This window comes from Scyliorhinus canicula, chromosome 10, assembly GCF_902713615.1.
Source record: "Scyliorhinus canicula chromosome 10, sScyCan1.1, whole genome shotgun sequence".
Classification (NCBI taxonomy): Eukaryota; Metazoa; Chordata; class Chondrichthyes; order Carcharhiniformes; family Scyliorhinidae; genus Scyliorhinus; species Scyliorhinus canicula.
Genome location: NC_052155.1, coordinates 144124419 through 144147241, shown reverse-complemented (window position 1 = coordinate 144147241; position 22823 = coordinate 144124419). Strand labels below are relative to the sequence as shown.

Genomic DNA, 22823 nt, shown 5'->3' with positions numbered 1-22823 from the left:
GGTTAGGTGTGGCTACTGGATTACGGGGAGAGGTTGGAGGTGTTCAGTTTAAGTGGGGTGCTCTTTCCAAGAGCCGGTGCAGACTCGATGGGCCGAATGGCCTCCTTCTGCACTGTAAATTTTATGATTCTATGAATTTGTGGATGCTAGGAAGTACAGAGGACCAAAGGGGTCTTGGGGTGCATGTCCATAGATCTCTGAAGGCAGAGAGACAGATAAGGTGGTTGAGAAGGCATAGCCGAGGCTAAGAGCAGGGAGGTTATGATCGATCTGCATAAAAATGCTGAAATGAAAGAGAAAATGCTGGAAAAGCCCAGCTTTTTCAAAGAGTCATCAGACTCGAAACATTAGCTCTTTTCTCTCCCTACAGATGCTGCCAGACCTGTTGAGATTTTCCAGCATTTTCCCTTTCGTTTCAGATTCCAGCATCCGCAGTAATTAGTAATTTGCTTTTATCCAGTGTATAAAATTGCTGGTTCGGCCACAGCTGGAGTACAGTGTGCAGTTCTGGTCACCACACTATAGGAAGAATGTGATTGCACTAGAGAGGGTGCAGAAGAGATTCACCAGTATGTTGCCTGGGCTGAAGCTTTTCAGCTATGAAGAGAGGCTTGTTAGGCTGAGGTTATTTTCTTTAGAGCAAAGAATGAGGAGGGGACCTGATCGATGAGGACAAAATTATAAATGACAGAGAGTATGTAGGAAGGAACCTTTCCCCTTAGTAGAATGGTCAATAACCAGGGAGTACAGATTTAAGGTTGGGGCAACAGACTTTGAGGGGATCTAAGGGGAAACCTTTTCACCCAGAGGGTGGTGGGAATTTGGAACTCACTGTCTGAAAGGGTGGGACAGGTGAGACAACATTTAAGAAGCATTTAGATCAGCACTTGAAATACCATAGCATATTAGGCTACGGACCAAGTGCTGGAAAATGAGATTAGAATAGATAGGTGATTGATTTTTGTATTGCTACCAGTAATATTGATCTCCATATAGGCTGTCCCTATAGATAAAGGAAAGACTCTTTGCAGCTAAATAATATCTTTAAAGTGTCACCACTGTTGTAATGTAGGAATGCGGCAGCCGATTTATACACAGCAAGTTTCCATAAATAACATTGTGATAATTTTTTAAAATTAAATTACAGTACCCAATTAATTTTTTCCAATTAAGGGGCAATTTAGCGTGGCCAATCCACCTAGCCTGCACATCTTTGGGTTGTGGGGACGAAACCCACGCAAACACGGGGAGAATATGCAAACTCCACACGGACAGTGACCCAGGGCCGGGATCGAACCTGGGACCTGGGCGCCGTGAGGCAGCAGGGCTAACCCACTGCAATGTGCTGCCCAACATGTGCTGACCAAGTAAACTATTTTTGTGCTTAATTGAGGAAGAAATATCATCCAGGACACCCGGGAAGGTTTCTCTGCTCTCTTCTGAAAGGGGAAAACCTTTCTATATCTTCTTGATATTAGCACAGGACTAAATAACTGGCTTGTAAAGCAGACCAAGGCAGGTCAGCAGCACGGTTCAATTCCCATACCAGCCTCCCTGAACAGGCACTGGAATGTGGTGACACGGGGCTTTTCACAGTAACTTCATTTGAAGCCAACTTGTGACAATAAGCGGTTTTCATTTCATTTCATTTTTGTTTTGAGCAAGCAGATGGGGACTTGGTTTAAAGTCTCATCTAAAATATATACATAGATCCCATTCCTAATTTATTCTTTTAACTCTTCCATAAAAACAGGTACATAGGTGGTAAATTTTGAGGTGGCTACCTGTCAGTCTAAATCAGAAATGTGGGAACCTATGAGCAAAATTTTGATTTACATAGTAGGAGATCAAATCTTCAAATTGGTAATGTGTATGATTTTTCCCTTTTCACCACCACCTGCCCACCTCACGATGTAAACTATTTTCATTATTGTCACAGAACAGAGACTAAAGCATTTGATTAAAGTATGAGACATTGAAAGGGAAGACATTTTGTGACTTTAAAGCAGCTAAAGCAGCTAAATGTGTGGCTAAATGTGTGTTTTTTGGACCACTGGGATCTCCTCCGGGGCAGGTGTGAACTGGAGGGGCATCAATATCCTGGCTGGGAGGTTGCCTGGAGTTACTCGGGAGGATTTAAACAAGTATAATAATATAATAATCGCTTCATTGAAGCCTACATTGAAGTTACTGTGAAAAGCCCCAGTCGCCACATTTGGGTGCCTGTTCGGGGAGGCCGGTACGGGGATTGAACCCGCGTTGCTGGCCGTGTTGTGCATTACAAGCCAGCTGTTTGTCCCACTGTGCTAAACCAGCCCCTATGTATGGCAGGGGGCTGGGAACCAGAGCGTTAGCTTAAAAGGTGAAATAACTGAATGGGAAATAGAGAACAAAAATAAGAAATACATCGCCCTGTCTGCTCAAACGGAGTGGTTTGAAGTGTACTTGTTTCAATGCCTGAAGTATAGCACGTAACGCAGATGAACTTAGAGCACTTATTAGTATTTGGAATTTTGATATTGTGGTTATCACAGAAACAAACAACAATGCAGCACAGGAAACGGCCCTTTGGCCCTCCAAGCCTGCGCCGATCACGTGTCCCATCCAGACCAACCGCCGGTATCCTTCTATACCCCGTCTGTTCATGTGCCTATCCAGATAAATCATAAAGGTCTCTAACATATCTGCCTCAACCACCTCACTTGGCAGTGCATTCCAGGCCACCACCACCCTCTGTGTAAAAAGGTGTTCCCCGCACATCTCCACTGAACCTTCCCCCCTCACTTTGAATTTGTGCCCCCTTGTAATTGTCATTTCCGCCCTGGGAAAAAGCCTCCAGCTGTTCACCCTATTTATACCTAATAATTTTATAAACTTCTATCTGGTCGCCCCTCAGCCTCCATCTCTCTAGGGAGAACAATCACAGTTTATTCAATGTCTCTTCATAGCTAATACCCTCCATACCAGGTAACATCCTGGTAAAGCTTTTCTGTACGGTCTCCAAAGCCTCCACATCCTTCTGGTCCAGAATTTGACACAGTATTCCAAATGTGGCCTAACCAACGTTCGATATAACTGTGATAGAATTTTAGAGCTTTTATACTCGATACCCCGTCCTATGAAGGCAAGCATGCCATATGCTTTCTTGACCACCATTTCCACCTGCGCTGCCACTTTTAAAGATTTGTGGACCTGCATGCCCAGATCTCTCTGTGTCTCTATGCTCCTGATGGTTCTGCCATTTATTTTATAGCTCCCACCTGAATTGGATCGACTAAAATGCATCACCTCACATTTGTCCGGGTTAAATTCCATCTGCCATTTCTCTGTCCAATTTTGCAGCCTATCTATATCCTGTTGTATTCTCTGACAATCTTCATCACTATCCGCAACTCCTGCAATCTGAGTATCATCCGCAAACTTGCTGGTCAGACCCGCTACATTTTCTTCCAAGTTATTTATATATATTACAAAGAGCAGAGGTCTCAGGACTGATCTTTGCGGAACACCACTAGTTACAGACCTGCATTCGGAAAAACACCCTTCCTCTGTCTTCTATGGTCAAGCCAGTTCTGAATCCATCCAGCTAGTCCACCCCTGACCCCATGTGATTTAATCATTTGCACCAGCCTGCCATGAGGGACCTTATAAAATGCTTTACTAAATCAATGTAGACAACATCCACTGCCCTTCCCTCGTCAATCAGTTTTGTCACCTCAAAAAATTAAATTAAATTAGTGAGACATGACCTCCCTTGTAGAAAACCATGCTGTCTGTCGCTAATAAGACCATTCACGTCCAAATATGCACAGACCCTATCTCTGAGAATCTTTTCCAACAATTTCACTATCACTGATGTCAAGCTCACTGGCCTATAATTATCCTTGCAACCCTTCTAAAATAACAGAACAACATTGGCTATCCTCCAATCCTCTGGAACCTCACCTGTGGCCAATGAGGACACAAAGATTTCTGTTAGAGGCCCAGCGATTTCATCTCTTGTCTCCCTCAGAAATCTGGGATAGATGCCATCTGGCCCTGGGGATTTGTCGACCTTAATGCTTTTTAACACACCTAACACTTCCTCCCTCGTAATAACAACCTGATCTAAAGTGTTTACACATCCCTCTGAGACACCACAAATCAATATGTCCTTCTCCTTTGTGAATACCGATGGAAAATACTCATTAATGTATCCTCTGGTTCGATACATAATTTCACTCCTTTGTCCTTGAGTGGACCAACTCTTTCTGTAGCTACCCTCTTGTTACTAATATACGTATTAAATGCTTTGGTGGTTAAAGGAAGAGCAGAATTGGCAGATGAACATTGGAGGATGCAGATGCTTCGGGAGAGATAACGGAGGATGTAAGAGGGGTGCAGGAGTAGCGTAACTGGTTAAGGAGAATTTTTTTGGCCTACTGTGGGAGGACACCTCTGAGGTCTCATACATTGAGGCAATCTGGGCAGATCTCAGGAACAGGAAGGGGTCAATCACAATGTTGGGCGTTTATTACAGGTCCCCCAACTGCCAGGGAGAGATAGAGGAGCAGATAGGTAGAGAGGTTTTGGATAGGCGCAAAAGTAACAGGATTTTAATTCCCCTATATTGACTTTGACTCACTTAGTGTAATGGGCTTGGATGAGTCTGAGTTTGTACGGTGTATCCAGGAAGGCTTCTTGATAGTCTAACTAGGGAAGGGGAAGTATTGGACCCGGTATTGGGGAATGAGCCTGGACAGGTGGGTGAGGTTTCCGTCGGGGAACATTCTGGGAGTAGTGACCACAATTCCATAAATTGTAAGGTACTTTTGGATAGAGATGAGGGTAACCATCGTGTTAACGTGCTAAGCTGGGGAAAGACAAATTACGATAACATTAGGCAGGAATTGAAGAATTTGGATTGGATGCAACTGTTGGAGGGTAAATCAACATCAGATATTTGATTAGGATTCAGGAAAGCCACGTTCTTGAGAGAATGCAGGATACGTATGGGAAGTTTAGGAAGCCTTGGATAATGAGGAATATTCTGAACCTCGTATGCTCTAGAAGGGTGGGGACAGTCTGGCGGAGTATAAAAAAGGTAGGAAGGTACATAAGCGGGAAATTAGGAGGGCTAGGAGGGGTCATGAAAAGTCCTTGGCAAATCGGATTAAGATGAATCCCAAAGCTTTTTACTCTTATGTAAAAAGCAAAGGGTGACCAGGCAAAGGATTGGACCACTTAAGGGCAGTGGGGGGAATCTATGTGTTGAGCCAATGGAAATGGACGAGGTACAAAATGAGTATTTTACATCAGTGTTCACCAAAGAAAGGGAAGATGATTCTTGGGTAGGGGTGTGGACAGTCTGGATCATGTTAACATCGAAAAGGAGGAGGTATTGGGTGTTTTAAAATATATTAGGCTTGGTAAGTCTCCTGGGCCGATTGGGATTTACCCCAGAATACTGAGGGAATCAAGGGAGGAAATTTCTGGGGCCTTGACTGACATCTTTGTATCCTCGAAAGAGAAAATGCTGGAAAATCTCAGCAGGTCTGGCAGCATCTGGAGATGAAAGAGCTAACGTTTCGGGTCCGATGACTCTTCGTCAAAGCTTTTGACAAATCTCTGCTGAGATTTTCCAGCATTTTCTCTTTTGTTTCAGATTCCAGCGTCTGTAGTGATTTGCTTTTATCTTTGTATCCTCACTGGCTACAGGTGAGGTCCCAGAGGACTGGAGAATAGCTAATCTAGTACTGCTGTTTAAGGATGATCCAGGATACCATAGGCTGGTGAGCCACATGTCGGTAGTAGGTAAATTATTGGAGAAATTCAGGGACTGAATTTATACCCATTTGGAAACAAATGGATTCTTAGTAATAGACACCATGATTTTGTGAAGGGGAGGATGTGCCTCACTAACTTGTTAGACTTTTTTGAGGAGGTTACAAAGATGATTGATTAGGGGAGGGCAGGGATGTTGTTTACCTGGACTTCAGTATAGCCTTTGACAAGGTGCCTCATGGCAAATTGATACAAAAGGTGAAGTCACACGGGATCAGAGGTGAGGTGGTAAGATGGATATAGAACTGGCTTGGTTACAGAAGGCAAAGGGTAGCAGTGGAAGGATGTTTTTCTGAATGGAAGGTTGTGACTCGTGGTGTTCCACAGGGATCTGTGCTGGGACCTCCATTGTTTGTAGCAAATATAAACGATTTGGAGGAAAATGTAGCTACTCTGATTAGTAAGCTCGCAGATGACACCAAGGTTGGTGGCGTGGAAGATAATGTTGAGGATTGTCAGAGGATACAGCAAATAATAGATAGGTTGGAGACTTAGGCAGAGAAATGGTAAGTGGAGTTTAATCCAGACAAATGTGAGGTAATGCATTTGGTAGGTCTAACGTAGAGGGGAAATATACGGTAAATGGCAAAACTCTTAGGAATAGAAAGTCATGACTAATACAGACTTGGAGGGCTGAAGACCTGTTCCTGTGCTGTATTGTTCTTTGTTCTTTATATTACGGCACAGTAGTCAGCACTGCTGTTTCACAGCGCTTGGGACCCGGGTTCGATTCCAGTGTGTGTGGAGTTTGCACGTTCTCCCAGTGTCTGCATGGGTTTCATCCAGGTGCTCCGGTCTTCTACCAAAGATATGCAGGCTAGGTTTATTGACCATGCTAAATTGCCCTATAGTGTCAAAGATGTACCAGTTAGGTGGGGTTACGTTATAGGGTGGGGAAATGGGCCTCGGTAGGGTGCTCTTTCGGAGGATTGGTGCAGACTTGATTGCCAAATAACATCCTTCTGCACTGCTCCAGTGCCGTGCTGGCCCCCTGTAGGGGCCAGCATTAATCGTGGGGTCGGCCAGTTCACGCCGTCGTAAAAAGAATTACTTGTTAATTCACTTATGTTGCAACTCCAGGGCGAGGGGGGCTGGAATTGACAGTGTACTCATTCAGGGTGTCGTGACAAAGCGGATACCAGCAATAGGGAGGATACAGACGCTGAAGAAAGCCCCCAAACACTAGCCCAAGACACCATGGAGCAACAGTCTGGGAACAACACTGACTTCTCATTATAGCCATCTCCAACTCACTCCACTATCCCAGACATACCCAACTCGGTTGGGCACTTTAGCGAAGAGCCTACGGAACTATCTGATTCACACCACAAACATGTTGCGGTACGTCAGGTGGAAAAGGAACCCCCAAGGGGTTGGACAGTCGGAGGGTGGCCTGTTCCCAGGGACTAACTGATCATGTCTCGGGCTTCTGGAAAAGGTGGTCCCATCGATAATGGGGATGCAGTTGCAGAGCCAGGGAACTCATGAGAGTTTTTTCAGCAACCATCCAGCACCTGCAGGTGCAGTTGGAGGAGTGCAACCGTCTGCAGGAGCAGGAGGCGGTGCCGACAATGCGTGCCACCCAGGACAACAAGGCAAGGGTGGTCCATTGTCATATGAGGAACGGTTGAGGAATCTGGGTCTGTACTTGTTGGAGTTTAGAAGGATGAGGGGGGATCTTATTGAAAATTATAGGACACTGCGAACCCTGGATAGGGTGGACATGGAGAGGATGTTTCCATTTGTAGGAGAAACTAGAACCAAAGGACACCATTTCAGACTAAAGGGACGATCCTTTAAAACAGAGATCAGGAGCAGTTACTTCAGCCAGAGCGTGGTGAATCTGTGGAACTCATTGCCGCAAAAGGCTGTGGAGGCCAAATCACTGAGTGTCTTTAAGACAGAGATAGATAGTTTCTTAATTAATAAGGGGATCAGTGGGAGGAGGCAGGAGAATGGAGATGAGAAAATATTAGCCATGATAGAATGGTGGAGCAGACTCGGTTGGTCGAGTGGCCTAATTTTGCTCCCTTATGTCCATGGTGGAGGCATTGGGGGCGATGGTATCGGCCATGGGTCAAGATGTCCAAGGCCTGGGGCACTCTGGGGGGGCGGTGGCTGAGGCACTGGACGGGTTGCCCTGTCACAGGCAGCTATGTAGCAGGGCCAACTTTACACTGCAGCGGACCGCCAGAGCTTGGCACAGTCACAAGGGGTTATGGCTGAGGACATCATCAGCATTGTCCGGGCACAGAGGGAAGTTCCACAGTCACTGACTGACATGTCACAGTCCAAGAGGCGCGTGGCCCAGTCCTGTGTTCCATGGCCACAAGCATGGAGACTCTGGCCGAGATGAGAGCGGGCCTCCAGGACAGGTGGTGGTGGAGCCCCTGGAATTTGTGGAGAGTAGTCCGTGGGCTATCGGGCACCCCAAGGGAGAAGAGGGGTCACGGGCCATGTCGGTGGCTCCCCAAGGCGAGGTGCTGGAACACTGCAGCGCCTAGGTTCCCCCCCGCCCCCCAACCACCCTCCTGTCCCTGGCGCACCCAATTTGCCCATCTGCCTGTCTTTTTGATTGGACACATATCCTTGTATATTTAGATCCCAGCCTTGATCCCCATGCAGCCACGTCTCTGTGATGCCCACATCGTACCTGCCAATTTTAATGTGCGCAACAAGCGATGTTCACTTGTATTTTGTTGAACAAACACATGTGCACAAAAAGTTCCAACATGCCTCAGTTCTCGTTCAGAAGGGTGTGAGGGATGGGCTCGGCTGGGCTGGCTGCAGAGGGGGTGATGGGGTGGCGCGTGATGGGCAGAGGTGGAGGTGGTCACGGGCTGGAACCTCCAGATCGGACACCAGACATTGCCCTGGTACCCCGCCCCTCCCCTTCCCACTCACCCATCCCCCCCACAACCCCTCATCCCTACCACCCCAAGGGTTCAGTCAGACCGTGTGACGGAATGGGCTGCTGGCTGGCTGGTGGAAAGTGCTACCATGGCATGCGTCCGACCTTGTCAAATGATGCGAAGCATTGTCATCCTCCATCCAATGGGCCTGACCCACTGTTATTGACAACCCAGTACCGGCACTCGCAGGGAGGATATCAGAGAGGAATTATGGGAGTGCTGGGGGAGGGTGGAGGGGAGGGGGTGCTTGGGAGTTGGATCGGGTGGTTGGGCGGGGGGGGGGGGGGGGGGCGGGATGGGATGGTACGTCCAGGCCGTCTGCGAGGTCCCCTAGTTGTTGAACCTGGAGAGGATTTGGGCGTCCCGAGCACGCCGGCCCAGGCGCATGTGTTGTGCGGCCTCATCTGCCTGCCCGGGCCCCATGCCCTGTGCATCCTTGCCCTTCTCCACATTCTCTTATCGGACGAGGCCTGGTGTTCATCCTCCTCCTCCAGTATGTCACCCCTCTGCTGTGCTGATCTGATGCAAGACACAGCAGGACACCAAGATGCGGGAGATTCTTCTAGTGCTATAGTGGAGGGCCCCTCCAGAGTGGTCCAGGAGTCTGAACCGCATTTTCAGAATGCCAATGCACCGCTCGATCACGCACCTGGTCTCTGCATGGGCCTCGTTGTTGTGGGTCTCCGCGTTGGTCTGTGGCCTCCGGATAGACGTCATTTGCTATGATCACAGCGGATAACCCCTGTCGCCCAGGAGCTAACCCTTCACCAGGTGGTGTGCCTTGAAAGCACACTGTTGAGTGTGCCAGGATTAAGGTGTCATGTCCAATGACCATGCATAATGTGCAACTGATGGTCACACACAAGCTGCACTTTCATCGGGTGGAACCCCTTTCGGTTTGTGCAGACCAGCCTATTATGGGCCGGTGTTCATAGAGCAAAATGCATTCGTCGATCACTGCCTAGACCTGCGGCATCCTGGTAATGGCTGTGAACCCCGCTGCTCAGGCATCTGGTAGGATCGGTCCACATTAAACTTGATATATTGTGCCAACCTATTCAGTGCCTCCTATGCAACGAGGTCTGAGAGTTTTCGGACAGGTCCTCACTCCGTGCCTGGAAGGACCCTGCGATGTAAATGTTGAGGGTCACCCTGCTCATCTGGAGTCCGGCAGGTCCTCGAATGATAGGCGCTGCCTGTACACATGAGGCCTCACGTGGAGCCTCCTTCCCAGCTCCACCTCCTTGGCCTGTTGGGCAGCCGGTTCTCCATCCTCACCGGCTGGCTCCTGTTCCTCTGGGACAGGCTCCGTCACTGCAGGACCCTGCTCAAGCAGCTCCTGCTCAGGCAGCCTCAGTGCATTGCGACGGCCAGGGTGAAGCCCATCATTCCTCGTTGGATTCCGATACTCATTGACTTTAGGGGTGGAAGGCAGACATGTTAACATGGTGCGTATCCCCTTTCCAAACCAGGTCTAATGGGTTACACTGTGATCCCGGTCTGCACTGCAGCCCCTGCCCCTACATGACTCTCTTCCCCTTCCATCCTCTCTCATTCCCAGACCCATCCCCGACCGTACCCCCAGGCATTCTGCCCTCTGCACCATACCCTCGGCCCATCACTATGGGGGTCTTCTGCCCCGGCACTCATCTCTGCCTGCTGGGGTAACTGTGGCCTTATCCATGCCGGCAGAACGATCTGTGTCCCCTATCTAATGTCCTCCTGTAGGACCTACTGTGGGCGTCCTGCTTGGGTGGACCGCATGATGGCCCGCTGGCAGGGTGATGCCCGGTTGTAGGGGGAATTGGGGTGGAGGGTGGGGGAATGGGAGTGCAGGGGTGGTGAGGTGGATTCACCCATACGGCCAGTGTAACTCTGCACAACTATGGGCCATGGTGGGCAGTCACTGGGTTGCACAGTCAGGTGGTTGCCGTGCAGGTCATGGCAGTGATCGTCTGTGCCCTCGTCAGTCCCCCATCACACCCGCTACTCCTGCCTGGTCATGGCAGATGCCCCCCTTCCGGTCAGCCCTCCAGTGGCAGGGGCGGCAGCCCAAGGTCATGCCTCTGGAAACATATCCTACCTATTCTCACTGCTGTGGAGGCACCGGAGCATGACATTCTGTCTCAGATCCGGCACTTACAACGATTCTGAGCCCAATCGTGTTTCGCGATTCCGGCATCGCTGGATAGAGAATCCCACCCTATGTTCTCCCACCGGAGGGGAATTGCAACTGATTCGTGTTCCCCCTGGGAGCACAGATTGGTGGGAAATTCCGTTTCTTTGCAAATTTATGCATGGTAAGGAATACGAGGGATTCCCGAGGTTATCCCACTATCGGACTGCCATTTTGAGTGGGTGTGGCTCCGATAGCGATAGAACATAGAACAGTACAGCACAGAACAGGCCCTTCGGCCCTCAATGTTGTGCCGAGCCATGATCACCCTACTCAAACCCACGTATCCACCCTATACCCGTAACCCAACAACCCCCCCCTTAACCTTACTTTTATTAGGACACTACGGGCAATTTAGCATGGCCAATCCACCTAACCCGCACATCTTTGGACTGTGGGAGGAAACCGGAGCACCCGGAGGAAACCCACGCACACAGGGGGAGGACGTGCAGACTCCACACAGACAGTGACCCAGCCGGGAATCGAACCTGGGACCCTGGAGCTGTGAAGCATTTATGCTAACCACCATGCTACCCTGCTGCCCCACCCGATGTTCTGCTTCTGACCACAACTGCCGCACACCGCAAATCAGCCCCCATCTCCAGATTACCTGGGTCACCCCCTTCCCCCAGGGTCACCTTACCAAGTGAGACCACCCCCTCACGATCTCCCAAATGAGGGTGAACCCCGAGGGACCCCTATAATAGGGAGACCTTCCCCGGGACACTCAAACTGAAGGAACTCTCAGAGACCTCCAAACAAAAGGGATCCCCACACAGGGACACTAAAGGGACCTCCCTTCAAGCAGCCAGCGTCCAGTGCCTCAGCCACCACCGCCCCCCCCCCCCCCCCCCCCCCCCCCCCCCGCCCCCCCCCAAGAGTGCCCCAGGCCTTGGACACCTTATGGATGTTGCAAGGAAAGATTAAGGTTACTTATAGAGTACTAGAACATGAAAAATACAGCATGGAACAGGCCCTTTGGCCCACGATGTTGTGCTGAACTTTTGTCCTAGGTTAAGAACAAATTAATCTACACCCGATCATTCAACCCTAATCCATGCACCTATCCAATAGCTATTTGAAGGTCCCTAATGTTTCCAACTCAACTACTTCCACAGGCAGTGCATTCCGTGCCCCCACTACTCTCTGGGTCAAGAAGCTACCTCTGACAACCCCCCTATATCTTCCACCATTCACCTTAAATTTATATCCCCTTGTAATGGTTTGTTCCACCCGTGGAAAAAGTCTCTGACTGTCTACTCTATCTATTCCCCTGATCATCTTATAAACCTCTATCAAGTCGCCCCTCATCCTTCTCCGTTCTAATGAGAAAAGGCCAAGCACCCTCAACCTTTCCTCGTAAGACCTACTCTCCATTCTAGGCAACATCCTGGTAAATCTCCTTTGCACCTTTTCAAAAGCTTCCACATCCTTTCTAAAATGAGGCGACCAGAACTGCACACCGTACTACAAATGTGGCCTTACCAAGGTTTTGTACAGCTGCATCATCACCTCACGGCTCTTAAATTCAATCCCTCTGCTAATGAACACTAGCACACCATAGGCCTTCTGCATAGCTCTATCCACTTGAGTGGCAACTTTCAAAGATCTATGAACATAGACCCCAAGATCTCTCTGCTTCTCACATTGCCAAGAACCCTACCATTAACCCTGTATTCCGCATTCATATTTGTCCTTCCAAAATGGACAACCTCACACGTTTCAGGGTTAAACTCCATCACCCACTTCTCAGCCCAGCTCAGCATCCTATCTATGTCCCTTTGCAGTCGACAACAGCCCTCCTCACTATCCACAACTCCACTAATCTTCGTATCGTCTGCAAATTTACTGACCCACCCTTCAACTCCCTCATCCAAGTCATTAATGAAAATCACAAACAGTAGAGGACCCAGAACTGATCCCTGCGGTACGCCACTGGTAACTCGGCTCCAGGCTGAATATTTGCCGTCCACCACCACTCTCTGACTTCTATCGGCTAGCCAGTTCGTTATCCACTGGCCAAATTTCCCACTATCCCATGCCTCCTTAGTTTCTGCATAAGCCTACCATGGGGAACCTTATCAAATGCCTTACTAAAATCCATGTACACTACATCCACGGCTTTACCTTCATCCACGTGCTTGTTCACCTCCTCAAAGAATTCAATAAGACTTGTGAGGCAAGACCTGCCCTCACTAATCCGTGCTGACTATCCCTAATCAAGCAGTGTCTTTCCAGATGCTCTGAAATCCGATCCCTTAGTACCCTTTCCATTACTTTACCTACCACCGAAGTAAGACTAACTGGCCTATAATTCCCAGGGTTATCCCTATTCCCTTTTTTGAACAGGGGCACGACATTCGCCACTCTCCAATCCCCTGGTACCACCCCTGTTGACAGCGAGGACGAAAAGATCATTGCCAACGACTTTGCAATTTCATCTCTTGCTTCCCATCGAATCCTTGGATATATCCCGTCAGGCCGGAGAGACTTGTCTATCCTCACATTTTTCAAAATGCCCAACACATCTTCCTTCCTAACAAGTATCTCCTCGAGCTTACCAATCTTTTTCACACTGTCCTCTCCAACAATATGGCCCCTCTCATTTGTAAATACTGAAGAAAAGTACTCGTTCAAGACCTCTCCTATCTCTTCAGACTCGATGCACAATGTCCCGCTCCTGTCCTTGATCGGACCCACCCTCGCTCTAGTCATTGTCATATTTCTCACATATGTGTAAAAGGCCTTGGGGTTTTCCTTGATTCTACCCGCCAAAGAGTTTCTTAGCTCTCCAAATCCCTTTCTTCAGTTCACTCCTGACTATCTTGTATCCCTCAAGTGCCCTGTCTGAACCTTGTTTCCTCAGCCTTACATAAGTATCCTTCTTCCTCTTAACAAGACATTCTCTTGTCAACCATGGTTCCCTCACTCGACCATCTCTTCCCTGCCTGACAGGGACATACATATCAAGGACACATAGTATCTGTTCCTTGAACAAGTTCCACATTTCAATTGTATCTTCCCTGACAGCCTACTATATTCCTTGGGGGGGGGGGGGGGGGGGGGGGGAGAAATTTTAGTTGATAGCTGCTAAGATGTTTACTGCGTGTGTTTAAAAATGTTGACTGGATTTATTGAATAAACATTGTTTTTGATTGAACATACTTTCTCTCTCTGTTGCACCACACCTGTAAAGTGGGCCCTTATGCTCCATAATCAAAATCTATTCAAAGTTATGGGTCAGGTGAACTCCATGATACACTTTGGGTTTCCCTGGCCAGTAATAACAGTGCTGATGCGACATAACCTGATAAGAGGGTGTCCTTAATGTCCGAACTGATCCCACCCACGTCGACACTACCACCAAGAAAGCACAACAGCTTGTATTCTTCTCTTTGAAGTTAAGGTATTTTTTGAGTCATCGGTTAGCTGAGGTCTGTATAAAAGACAGACAGACAGCGCACACAGTAAGCTAGCGCTTTTCCAGGAGACATATCCGGAGTGAGACTCATCCAGAGTGGGGATTGCAACTTGGTAATTTGGTGCAGTGAGGTAAATCGGTGCAGAGTGTGAGGAGGTGCTTTTTAACCCTGGTAAGTGACTGGGAAGTAGTTTCTCTCTTTCTTTTCATTGTCTAATTTATTTATTTTTACTTTGAAATTCTAGTTGTTTAAGTTTACCTCGGGTTTAAGACATGGCAGGAGATCCCAGACCCGTGTCATGCTCCTCGTGTGCGATGTGGGAGCTCAGGGGCACGTCCACTGTCCCTGGCTCCTTCACGTGCAAGAAGTGTGTTCAGTTGCAGCTCTTGTTAGACCGCTTGACGGCTCTGGAGCTGCGGATGGACTCACTTTGGAGCATCCGCGATGCTGAGGAGGTCGTGGATAGCACGTTTAGCAAGATGGTCACACCGCAGGTGAAAATTAATGAGGGAGATAGAAAATGGGTGACCAAAAGAAAGAGCAAGAGTAGGAAGGCAGTGCAGGTGTCCCCTGCGGTAATCTCCCTGCAAAACAGATATACCGCTTTGGATTCTGTTGAGGGAGATGGCTCACCAGGGGAAGGCAGCAGCAGCCAGGTTCATGGCACCATGGCTGGCTCTGCTGCACAGCAGGGCAGGAAGAAAAATGGCAGGGCTATAGTGATAGGGGACTTGATCGTAAGGGGAATAGACAGGCGGTTCTGTGGACGCAATCGAGACTCCAGGATGGTGTGTTGCCTCCCTGGTGCAAGGGTCAAGGATGTCTCGGAGCGGCTGCAGGACATTCTGGGAGGGGAGGGTGAACAGCCAGCTGTCGTGGTGCACATAGGCACCAACGATATAGGTAAAAAACAGGATGAGGTCCTACAAGCGGAATTCAGGGAGTTAGGAGTTAAACTAAAAAGCAGGACCTCAAAGGTAGTAATCTCAGGATTGCTACTAGTGCCACGAGCTAGTCAGAGTAGGAATGTCAGGATAGATAGGATGAATGCGTGGCTCGAGAGATGGTGCAAGAGGGAGGGATTCAAATTCCTGGGGCATTGGGACCGGTTCTGGGGGAGGTGGGACCAGTACAAACCGGACGGTCTGCACCTGGGCAGGACTGGAACCGATGTCCTGGGGGGGGTGTTTTCTAGAGCTGTTGGGGAGGGTTTAAACTAATGTGGCAGGGGGATGGGAACCGATGTAGGAAGTTGGAAGGTAGTAAAACAGGGACAGAAGCAAAAGGAAGTAAGGGGAAAAGTGCAAGGCAGAGAAGACATAGTCAAAAATCTAAAAGGGCGACAGTACAAGGTACAGTGACTGAGGGGAGCTCAGTGAATAGGCCCAGTAATAACAAAAGGAATACAACTGGAGATGTTAAGATTCAAAACAGAGGTAAAAAAACCAACATAAGTGTACTTTACCTGAATGCTCGTAGTATTCGGAATAAAGTAAATGAGTTGATGGCACAAATCATCGTAAATGACAATGATTTAGTGGCCATTACTGAAACATGGTTAAAGGATGGTCACGACTGGGAGTTAAATATCCGAGTGTATCAAACTATTCGGAAGGACAGAGTGGATGGTAAGGGAGGTGGTGTTGCTCTGTTATTTAAGGATGACATCCGGGCAATAGTAAGGGATGACATCGGTGCTATGGAAGATAAGGTTGAATCCATTTGGGTGGAAATCAGGAATAGTAAGGCGAAAAAGTCACTGATTGGAGTAGTCTATCGGCCACCAAATAGTAACGTTATGGTGGGGCAGGCAATAAACAAAGAAATAACTGATGCATGTAGAAATGGTACAGCAGTTCTCATGGGGGATTTTAATCTACATGTCGATTGGTTTAACCAGGTCGGTCAAGGCAACCTTGAGGAGGAGTTTATAGAATGTATCTGCGATAGTTTCCTAGAACAGTATGTAATGGAACCTACGAGGGAACAAGCGGTCCTAGATCTTGTCCTGTGTAATGAGACAGGATTGATTCATGATCTCATAGTTAGGGATCCTCTCGGAAGGAGCGATCACAATATGGAGGAATTTAAAATACAGATGGAGGGTGAGAAAGTAAAATCAAATACTAGTGTTTTGTGTTTAAACAAAGGAGAGTACAAGGGGATGAGAGAAGAACTAGCTAAGGTAGACTGGGAGCTAAGACTTTATGGTGGAACAGTTGAGGAACAGTGAAGAACCTTCCAAGCGATTTTTCACAGTGCTCAGCAAAGGTTTATACCAACAAAAAGGAAGGACGGAAGAAAGAGGGAAAATCGACCGTGGATATCTAAGGAAATAAGGGAGAGTATCAAATTGAAGGAAAAAGCATATAAAGTGGCAAAGATTGCTGGGAGATTAGAGGACTGGGAAATCTTTAGGGGGCAACAGAAAGCTACTAAAAAAAGCTATAAAGAAGAGTAAGATAGAGTATGAGAGTAAACTTGCTCAGAATATAAAAACAGACAGTAAAAGTTTTTACAAATATATAAAACAAAAAAGAGTGGCTCAGGTAAATATTGGTCCTTTAGAGGGTGAGAAGGGAGTTTTAATAATGGGAAATGAAGAAATGGCTGAGGAACTGAACAGGTTTTTTGCGTCGGTCTTCACAGTGGAAGACACAAATAACATGCCAGCGACTGATAGAAATGAGGCTATGACAGGTGAGGACCTTGAGAGGATTGTTATCACTAAGGAGGTAATGATGGGCAAGCTAATGGGGCTAAAGGTAGACAAGTCTCCTGGCCCTGATGGAATGCATCCCAGAGTGCTAAAAGAGATGGCTAGGGAAATTGCAGATGCACTAGTGATAATTTACCGAAATTCACTAGACTCTGGGGTGGTCCCGGTGGATTGGAAATTAGCAAACATGACGCCACTGTTTAAAAAAGGAGGTAGGCAGAAAGCAGGAAATTAAAGGCCAGTGACCTTAACTTCGGTAGTAGGGAAGATGCTGGAATCTATCATCAAGGAAGAAATTGCGAGGCATCTGGATAGAAATTGTCCCATTGGGCAGACGCAGCATGGGTTCGTAAAGGGCAGGTCATGCCTAACTAATTTAGTGGAATTTTTTGAGGACATTACCAGTGCAGTAGATAACGGGGAGCCAATGGATGTGGTATATCTGGATTTCCAGAAAGCCTTTGACAAGGTGCCACACAAAAGGTTGCTGCATAAGATAAAGATGCATGGCATTAAGGGTAAAGTAGTAGCATGGATAGAGGATTGGTTAATTAATAGAAAGCAAAGAGTTGGGATTAATGGGTGTTTCTCTGGTTGGCAATCAGTAGCTAGTGGTGTCCCTCAGGGATCCGTGTTGGGCCCACAATTGTTCACAATTTACATAGATGATTTGGAGTTGGGGACGAAGGGCAATGTGTCCAAGTTTGCAGATAACACTAAGATGAGTGGTAAAGCGAAAAGTGCAGAGGATACTGGAAGTCTGCAGAGGAATTTGGATAGGTTAAGTGAATGGGCTCGGGTCTGGCAGATGGAATACAATGTTGACAAATGTGAGGTTATCCATTTTGGTAGGAATAACAGCAAACGGGATTATTATTTAAACGATAAAATATTAAAGCATGCCGCTGTTCAGAGAGACTTGGGTGTGCTAGTGCATGAGTCACAGAAGGTTGGTTTACAAGTGCAACAGGTGATTAAGAAGGCAAATGGAATTTTGTCCTTCATTGCTAGAGGGATGGAGTTTAAGACTAGGGAGGTTATGTTGCAATTGTATAAGGTGTTAGTGAGGCCACACCTGGAGTATTGTGTTCAGTTTTGGTCTCCTTACTTGAGAAAGGACGTACTGGCGCTGGAGGGTGTGCAGAGGAGATTCACTAGGTTAATCCCAGAGCTGAAGGGGTTGGATTATGAGGAGAGGTTGAGTAGACTGGGACTGTACTCGTTGGAATTTAGAAGGATGAGGGGGGATCTTATAGAAACATTTAAAATTATGAAGGGAATAGATAGGATAGATGCGGGCAGGTTGTTTCCACTGGCGGGTGACAGCAGAACTAGGGGACATAGCCTCAAAATAAGGGGAAGTAGATTTAGGACTGAGTTTAGGAGGAACTTCTTCACCCAAAGGGTTGTGAATCTATGGAATTCCTTGCCCAGTGAAGCAGTTGAGGCTCCTTCATTACATGTTTTTAAGGTAAAGATGGATAGTTTTTTGAAGAATAAAGGGATTAAGGGTTATGGTGTTTGGGCTGGAAAGTGGAGCTGAGTCCACAAAAGATCAGCCATGATCTAATTGAATGGCGGAGCAGGCTCGAGGGGCCAGATGGCCTACTCCTGCTCCTAGTTCTTATGTTCTGATAGTTCCTCAGGAAATTAAGTAAATTCAGCATGTCCACACTAACACTTCCCAACTTTTATAGATGCACCATAGAAAGCAACCTATCTGGCTGCATCACAGCCTGGTATGGCAACTGGTCGGACCATGACCGCAAGAAACTTCAGAGAATCGTGCACACAGCCCAGTCCATCACACAACCCTGCCTCTCATCCATTGACTCTATCTACACCTCCTGCTCCCTGGGGAAATGAAAATGAAAAATGAAAATCGCTTATTGTCATGAGTAGGCTTCAATGAGGTTAATGTGAAAAGCCCCTAGTCGCCACATTCCGGCGCCTGTCCGGGGAGGCTGGTACAGGAATCGAACCGTGCTGCTGGCCTGCTTATTAGCTTTAAAAACCAGCGATTTAGCCCAGTGAGCTAAACCAGCCCCTAGGCAGCATTATCAAAGACCCCTCCCACCCGGCTTACTCAGTCTTCCAACTTCTTCCATCGAGCAAGAGATACAAAAGTCTGAGAACACGCACAAACAGATTCAAAAACAGCTTCTTCCCCACTGTTACCAGACTCCTAAACAACCCTCTTATGGTTTGACCTGATTAATACTACACCCCTTTATGCTTCACCTGATGCCGGTGTCTATGTGTTTACATTGTGCACCTTGTGTTGCCCTATTATGTATTTTTTTTTTATTTTATTGCATTTTCATGTACTAAATTATCTGTTTGAGCTGCTCGCAGAAAAATACTTTTCACTGTACCTCAGTACACGTGACAATAAATAAATCCAAGATGAATACAAGAGTTGGCCAGAGACTGATTTTCATGCATCCATAATCTCACATCTGGACTCTCCAATGTCACTTCCCCATTCATATGGCATAGGTTAGGACTGTGATGGAATACTCTCCACTTGTCTGGATGAATACAGTTCCAACAACATTCAAGAAGTTCAAGAGCATCCAATACAAAGCAACCTGCTTGGCGGTACCCATCTCACCATCTGAAGTGTGCACTCCTTCCACCACCAATACAATGTGTCTGCAGAGTGTTCCATCTGGAAGATGCACTGCGACAACTCTGAAATCCATGACCTTTATCATTTAGAAGGATAAGGACAGCAGGTTCATGACAATAACCTCCTGAATGGTTCCCCCCAAGTCATCCATCATCCCGACTTCGAAATCTATCACTATTCCTTCATCCTTACTTGGTTAAAATCTTGGAACTTTCAACCTAACTGTACTATGGGAGCACATACATTCACCACATGGACCGTATTGGTTTAAAATGGTGAATTCACAAGAGCAGTTATGGGCATGCAATAATTACCAGCCTTAGCAATGATCCGTTATCCCACAAATGGATAAATTAATAATGATAATTTTAATGGAAGCTCAGAGAAACTTCAGAAATACAGGCTGTTTATTAATTACATAATTCTCTATGATTTTGCTGATCTGCCACTGAATTCACAGTTAACCATCAGGAAGACCCCGTGGAAATGATTTAAAATGGAGAGTGAATAACATCTACATGTTCTGGTCCAATTATCAACTGCATTTCAGGCGAGACTTCGTCTTGTGCAATATCATAAGGATTCATATGACACAATGCATATTTTTTAAATGCAGTTGGGTTGGGCTTTTCTGCATTTTTCTCTGCAGCATCTAAGTCACTTGGTCAGAGTGGAAGTGATTGCAAAGCAGACCAAGAGGTTAAGCACTAACCTTGAAACGACTGATGAGGTCATATCTGGTGAAAAGATCATAAACAATGAATTTGAGTGCATGTTCTCCACTAGCCTCATGCAATGCAAAAACATTGAAGGTGCATTTATCTACATTCTGCAAAACAAAGCACAGCAAAATACTTAATCAGACTGATTGCCTATCATCACAGAAACCCTACAATGCAGAAGGAAGCCATTCGGCACATCGAGTCTACACCAACCCTCTGGAAGAGCACCCTACCTTGGCCCAAACCCACACTATCCCTGTAAACCCACCTAGGGCCAATTTAGCATGGTCAATCCACCTAACCTGGACATCTTTGGACTGAGGGAGAAAACTGGAGAACCCAAAGGAAACCCATGCAGACAGACAGATACCCGTGGTCCGAATCGAACCCGGGTCCCAGGCTCTGTGAGGCAGCAGTGCTACCCACTGTTTACCCATTTTTTTATTTTCTCCTTTAGTCAGAATCCTATTATCTTTCCTTTCTCTGATGTTCAGATGTCTGGTTGGTAGTTCCTACGCATGCACTATCTCACTCATTAGGTGTAATAATGGGGGAAATTTTACAGCTGAATTGTGCCTAGCGTAAATCCCGCCATGTCGGGAAAAATCTGGTTGGACCCTGAAATGGGATTTACCCCAGGGGCCAAATAGTTTGTGATGTTCCCAGGCCCTCTCAGCAGTCGGAATCATGTTTGCGCCCGATTACCATGTATTTAAATAGATTGTAATATCCAAAGTAGGTTTGACGCTGGTACGCGATATGTTCCTACTCATAGGCGTGGCATTGCACCGACGCGAATCACTACTGGTCAACACAAATTGAGGCCAGATATTACGACTGTGCCAGGGGGCTCAGGACAGTAAGAAGTCTTACAACACAAGGTTAAAGTCCAACATGTTTGTTTCAAACACTAGCTTTCGGAGCACCGCTCCTTCCTCAGGTGAATGAAGAGGGATGTTCCAGAAACATATATATATATATTATATATATATATATATATATATAGACAAAATCAAAGATGCCAGACAATGCTTAGAATGCGAACATTTGCAGGAAATTGAGTCTTTACAGATCCAGAGATGGGGTAACCCCAGGTTAAAGAGGTGTGAATTATCTCAAGCCAGGACAGTTGGCAGGATTTTGCAAGCCCAGGCCAGATGGTGGGGGATGAATGTAATGCAACATGAATCCCAGGTCACGGTTGAGGCGGTACTCATGTGTGCGGAACTTGGCTATAAGTTTCTGCTCGGCGATTCTGCGTTGTCGCGCGGCCTAAAAGCCGCCTTTGAGAACGCTTACCCGGAGATCAGAGGCCGAATGCCCTTGACTGCTGAAGTGTTCCCCGACTGGAAGGGAACATTCCTGCCTGGTGATTGTCACGCAATGCCCATTCATTCATTGTCGCAGCGTCTGCATGGTCTCGCCAATGTACCACACTTCGGGACATCCTTTCCTGCAGTGTATGAGGTAGACAACATTGGCCGAGTCGCACGAGTATGGACCGCGTACCTGGTGGGTGGTGTTCTCTCGTGTAATGGTGGTATCCATGTCGATGATCTAGCACGTCTTGCAGAGATTGTCATGGCAGGGTTGTGTGGTGTCGTGGTCGCTGTTCTGAAGGCTGGGTAGTTTGCTGCAAACAATGGTTTGTTTGAGGTTGCACGGTTGTTTGAAGGCAAGTAGTGGGGGTGTAGGGATGACCTTGCCAAGATGTTCATCTTCATCGATGACATGTTGGAAGCTGCGAAGATGATGTCATAGTTTCTCCGCTCCGGGAAAGTACTGAACGACGAAGGGTACTCTGTCGGTTTTGTCCCGTGTTTGTCTTCTGAGGAGGTCAGTGCGGTTTTTTGCTGTGGTGCGTTGGAACTGTCGATCGATGAGTCGAGCGCCATATCCCTTTTGTACGAGGGCATCTTTCAGCATCTGTAGATATCTGTTACGCTCCACCTCGTCTGAGCAGATCCTGTATACACGGTGTCCTGGCTTGAGACAATTCACACCTCTTTAACCTGGGGTTACCCCTATCTCTGGATCTGTAAAGACTCAATTACCTGCAAATGCTCACATTCTAAGCATTGTCTGGCATCTTTGACTTTGTCTATAAATATGATTCTGGAACATACCTCTTCATTCACCTGAGGAAGCAGCAGTGCTCCGAAAGCTGGTTTAGCTCACTCAGCTAAATCGCTGGCTTTTAAAGCAGACCAAGGCAGGCCAGCAGCACGGTTCGATTCCCGTACCAGCCTCCCCGGACAGGCGCCGGAATGTGGCGACTAGGGGCTTTTCACAGTAACTTCATTGAAGCCTACTCGTGACAATAAGCGATTTTCATTTTCATTTCAAGCTAGTGTTTGAAACAACCTGTTGGACTTAAACCTGGTGTTGTAAGACTTCTTACTGTGCTCACCCCAGTC

The 22823-nt window shown here is 47.2% G+C and overlaps 1 protein-coding gene across 4 annotated transcripts in view; it reads right to left on the bottom strand.

The window, feature by feature from the left end:
* The window catches only part of LOC119972695 (calcium/calmodulin-dependent 3',5'-cyclic nucleotide phosphodiesterase 1A-like), a 782449-nt gene that overhangs the window by 369681 nt on the left and 389945 nt on the right, over positions 1 to 22823 (bottom strand). For all 4 annotated transcript variants that reach the window (XM_038809816.1, XM_038809818.1, XM_038809817.1 and 1 more), the window contains one exon: positions 20397 to 20513. In XM_038809816.1, the coding sequence (XP_038665744.1) occupies positions 20397 to 20513 (117 nt within the window). The remainder of the gene's footprint in view (positions 1 to 20396; positions 20514 to 22823) is intronic.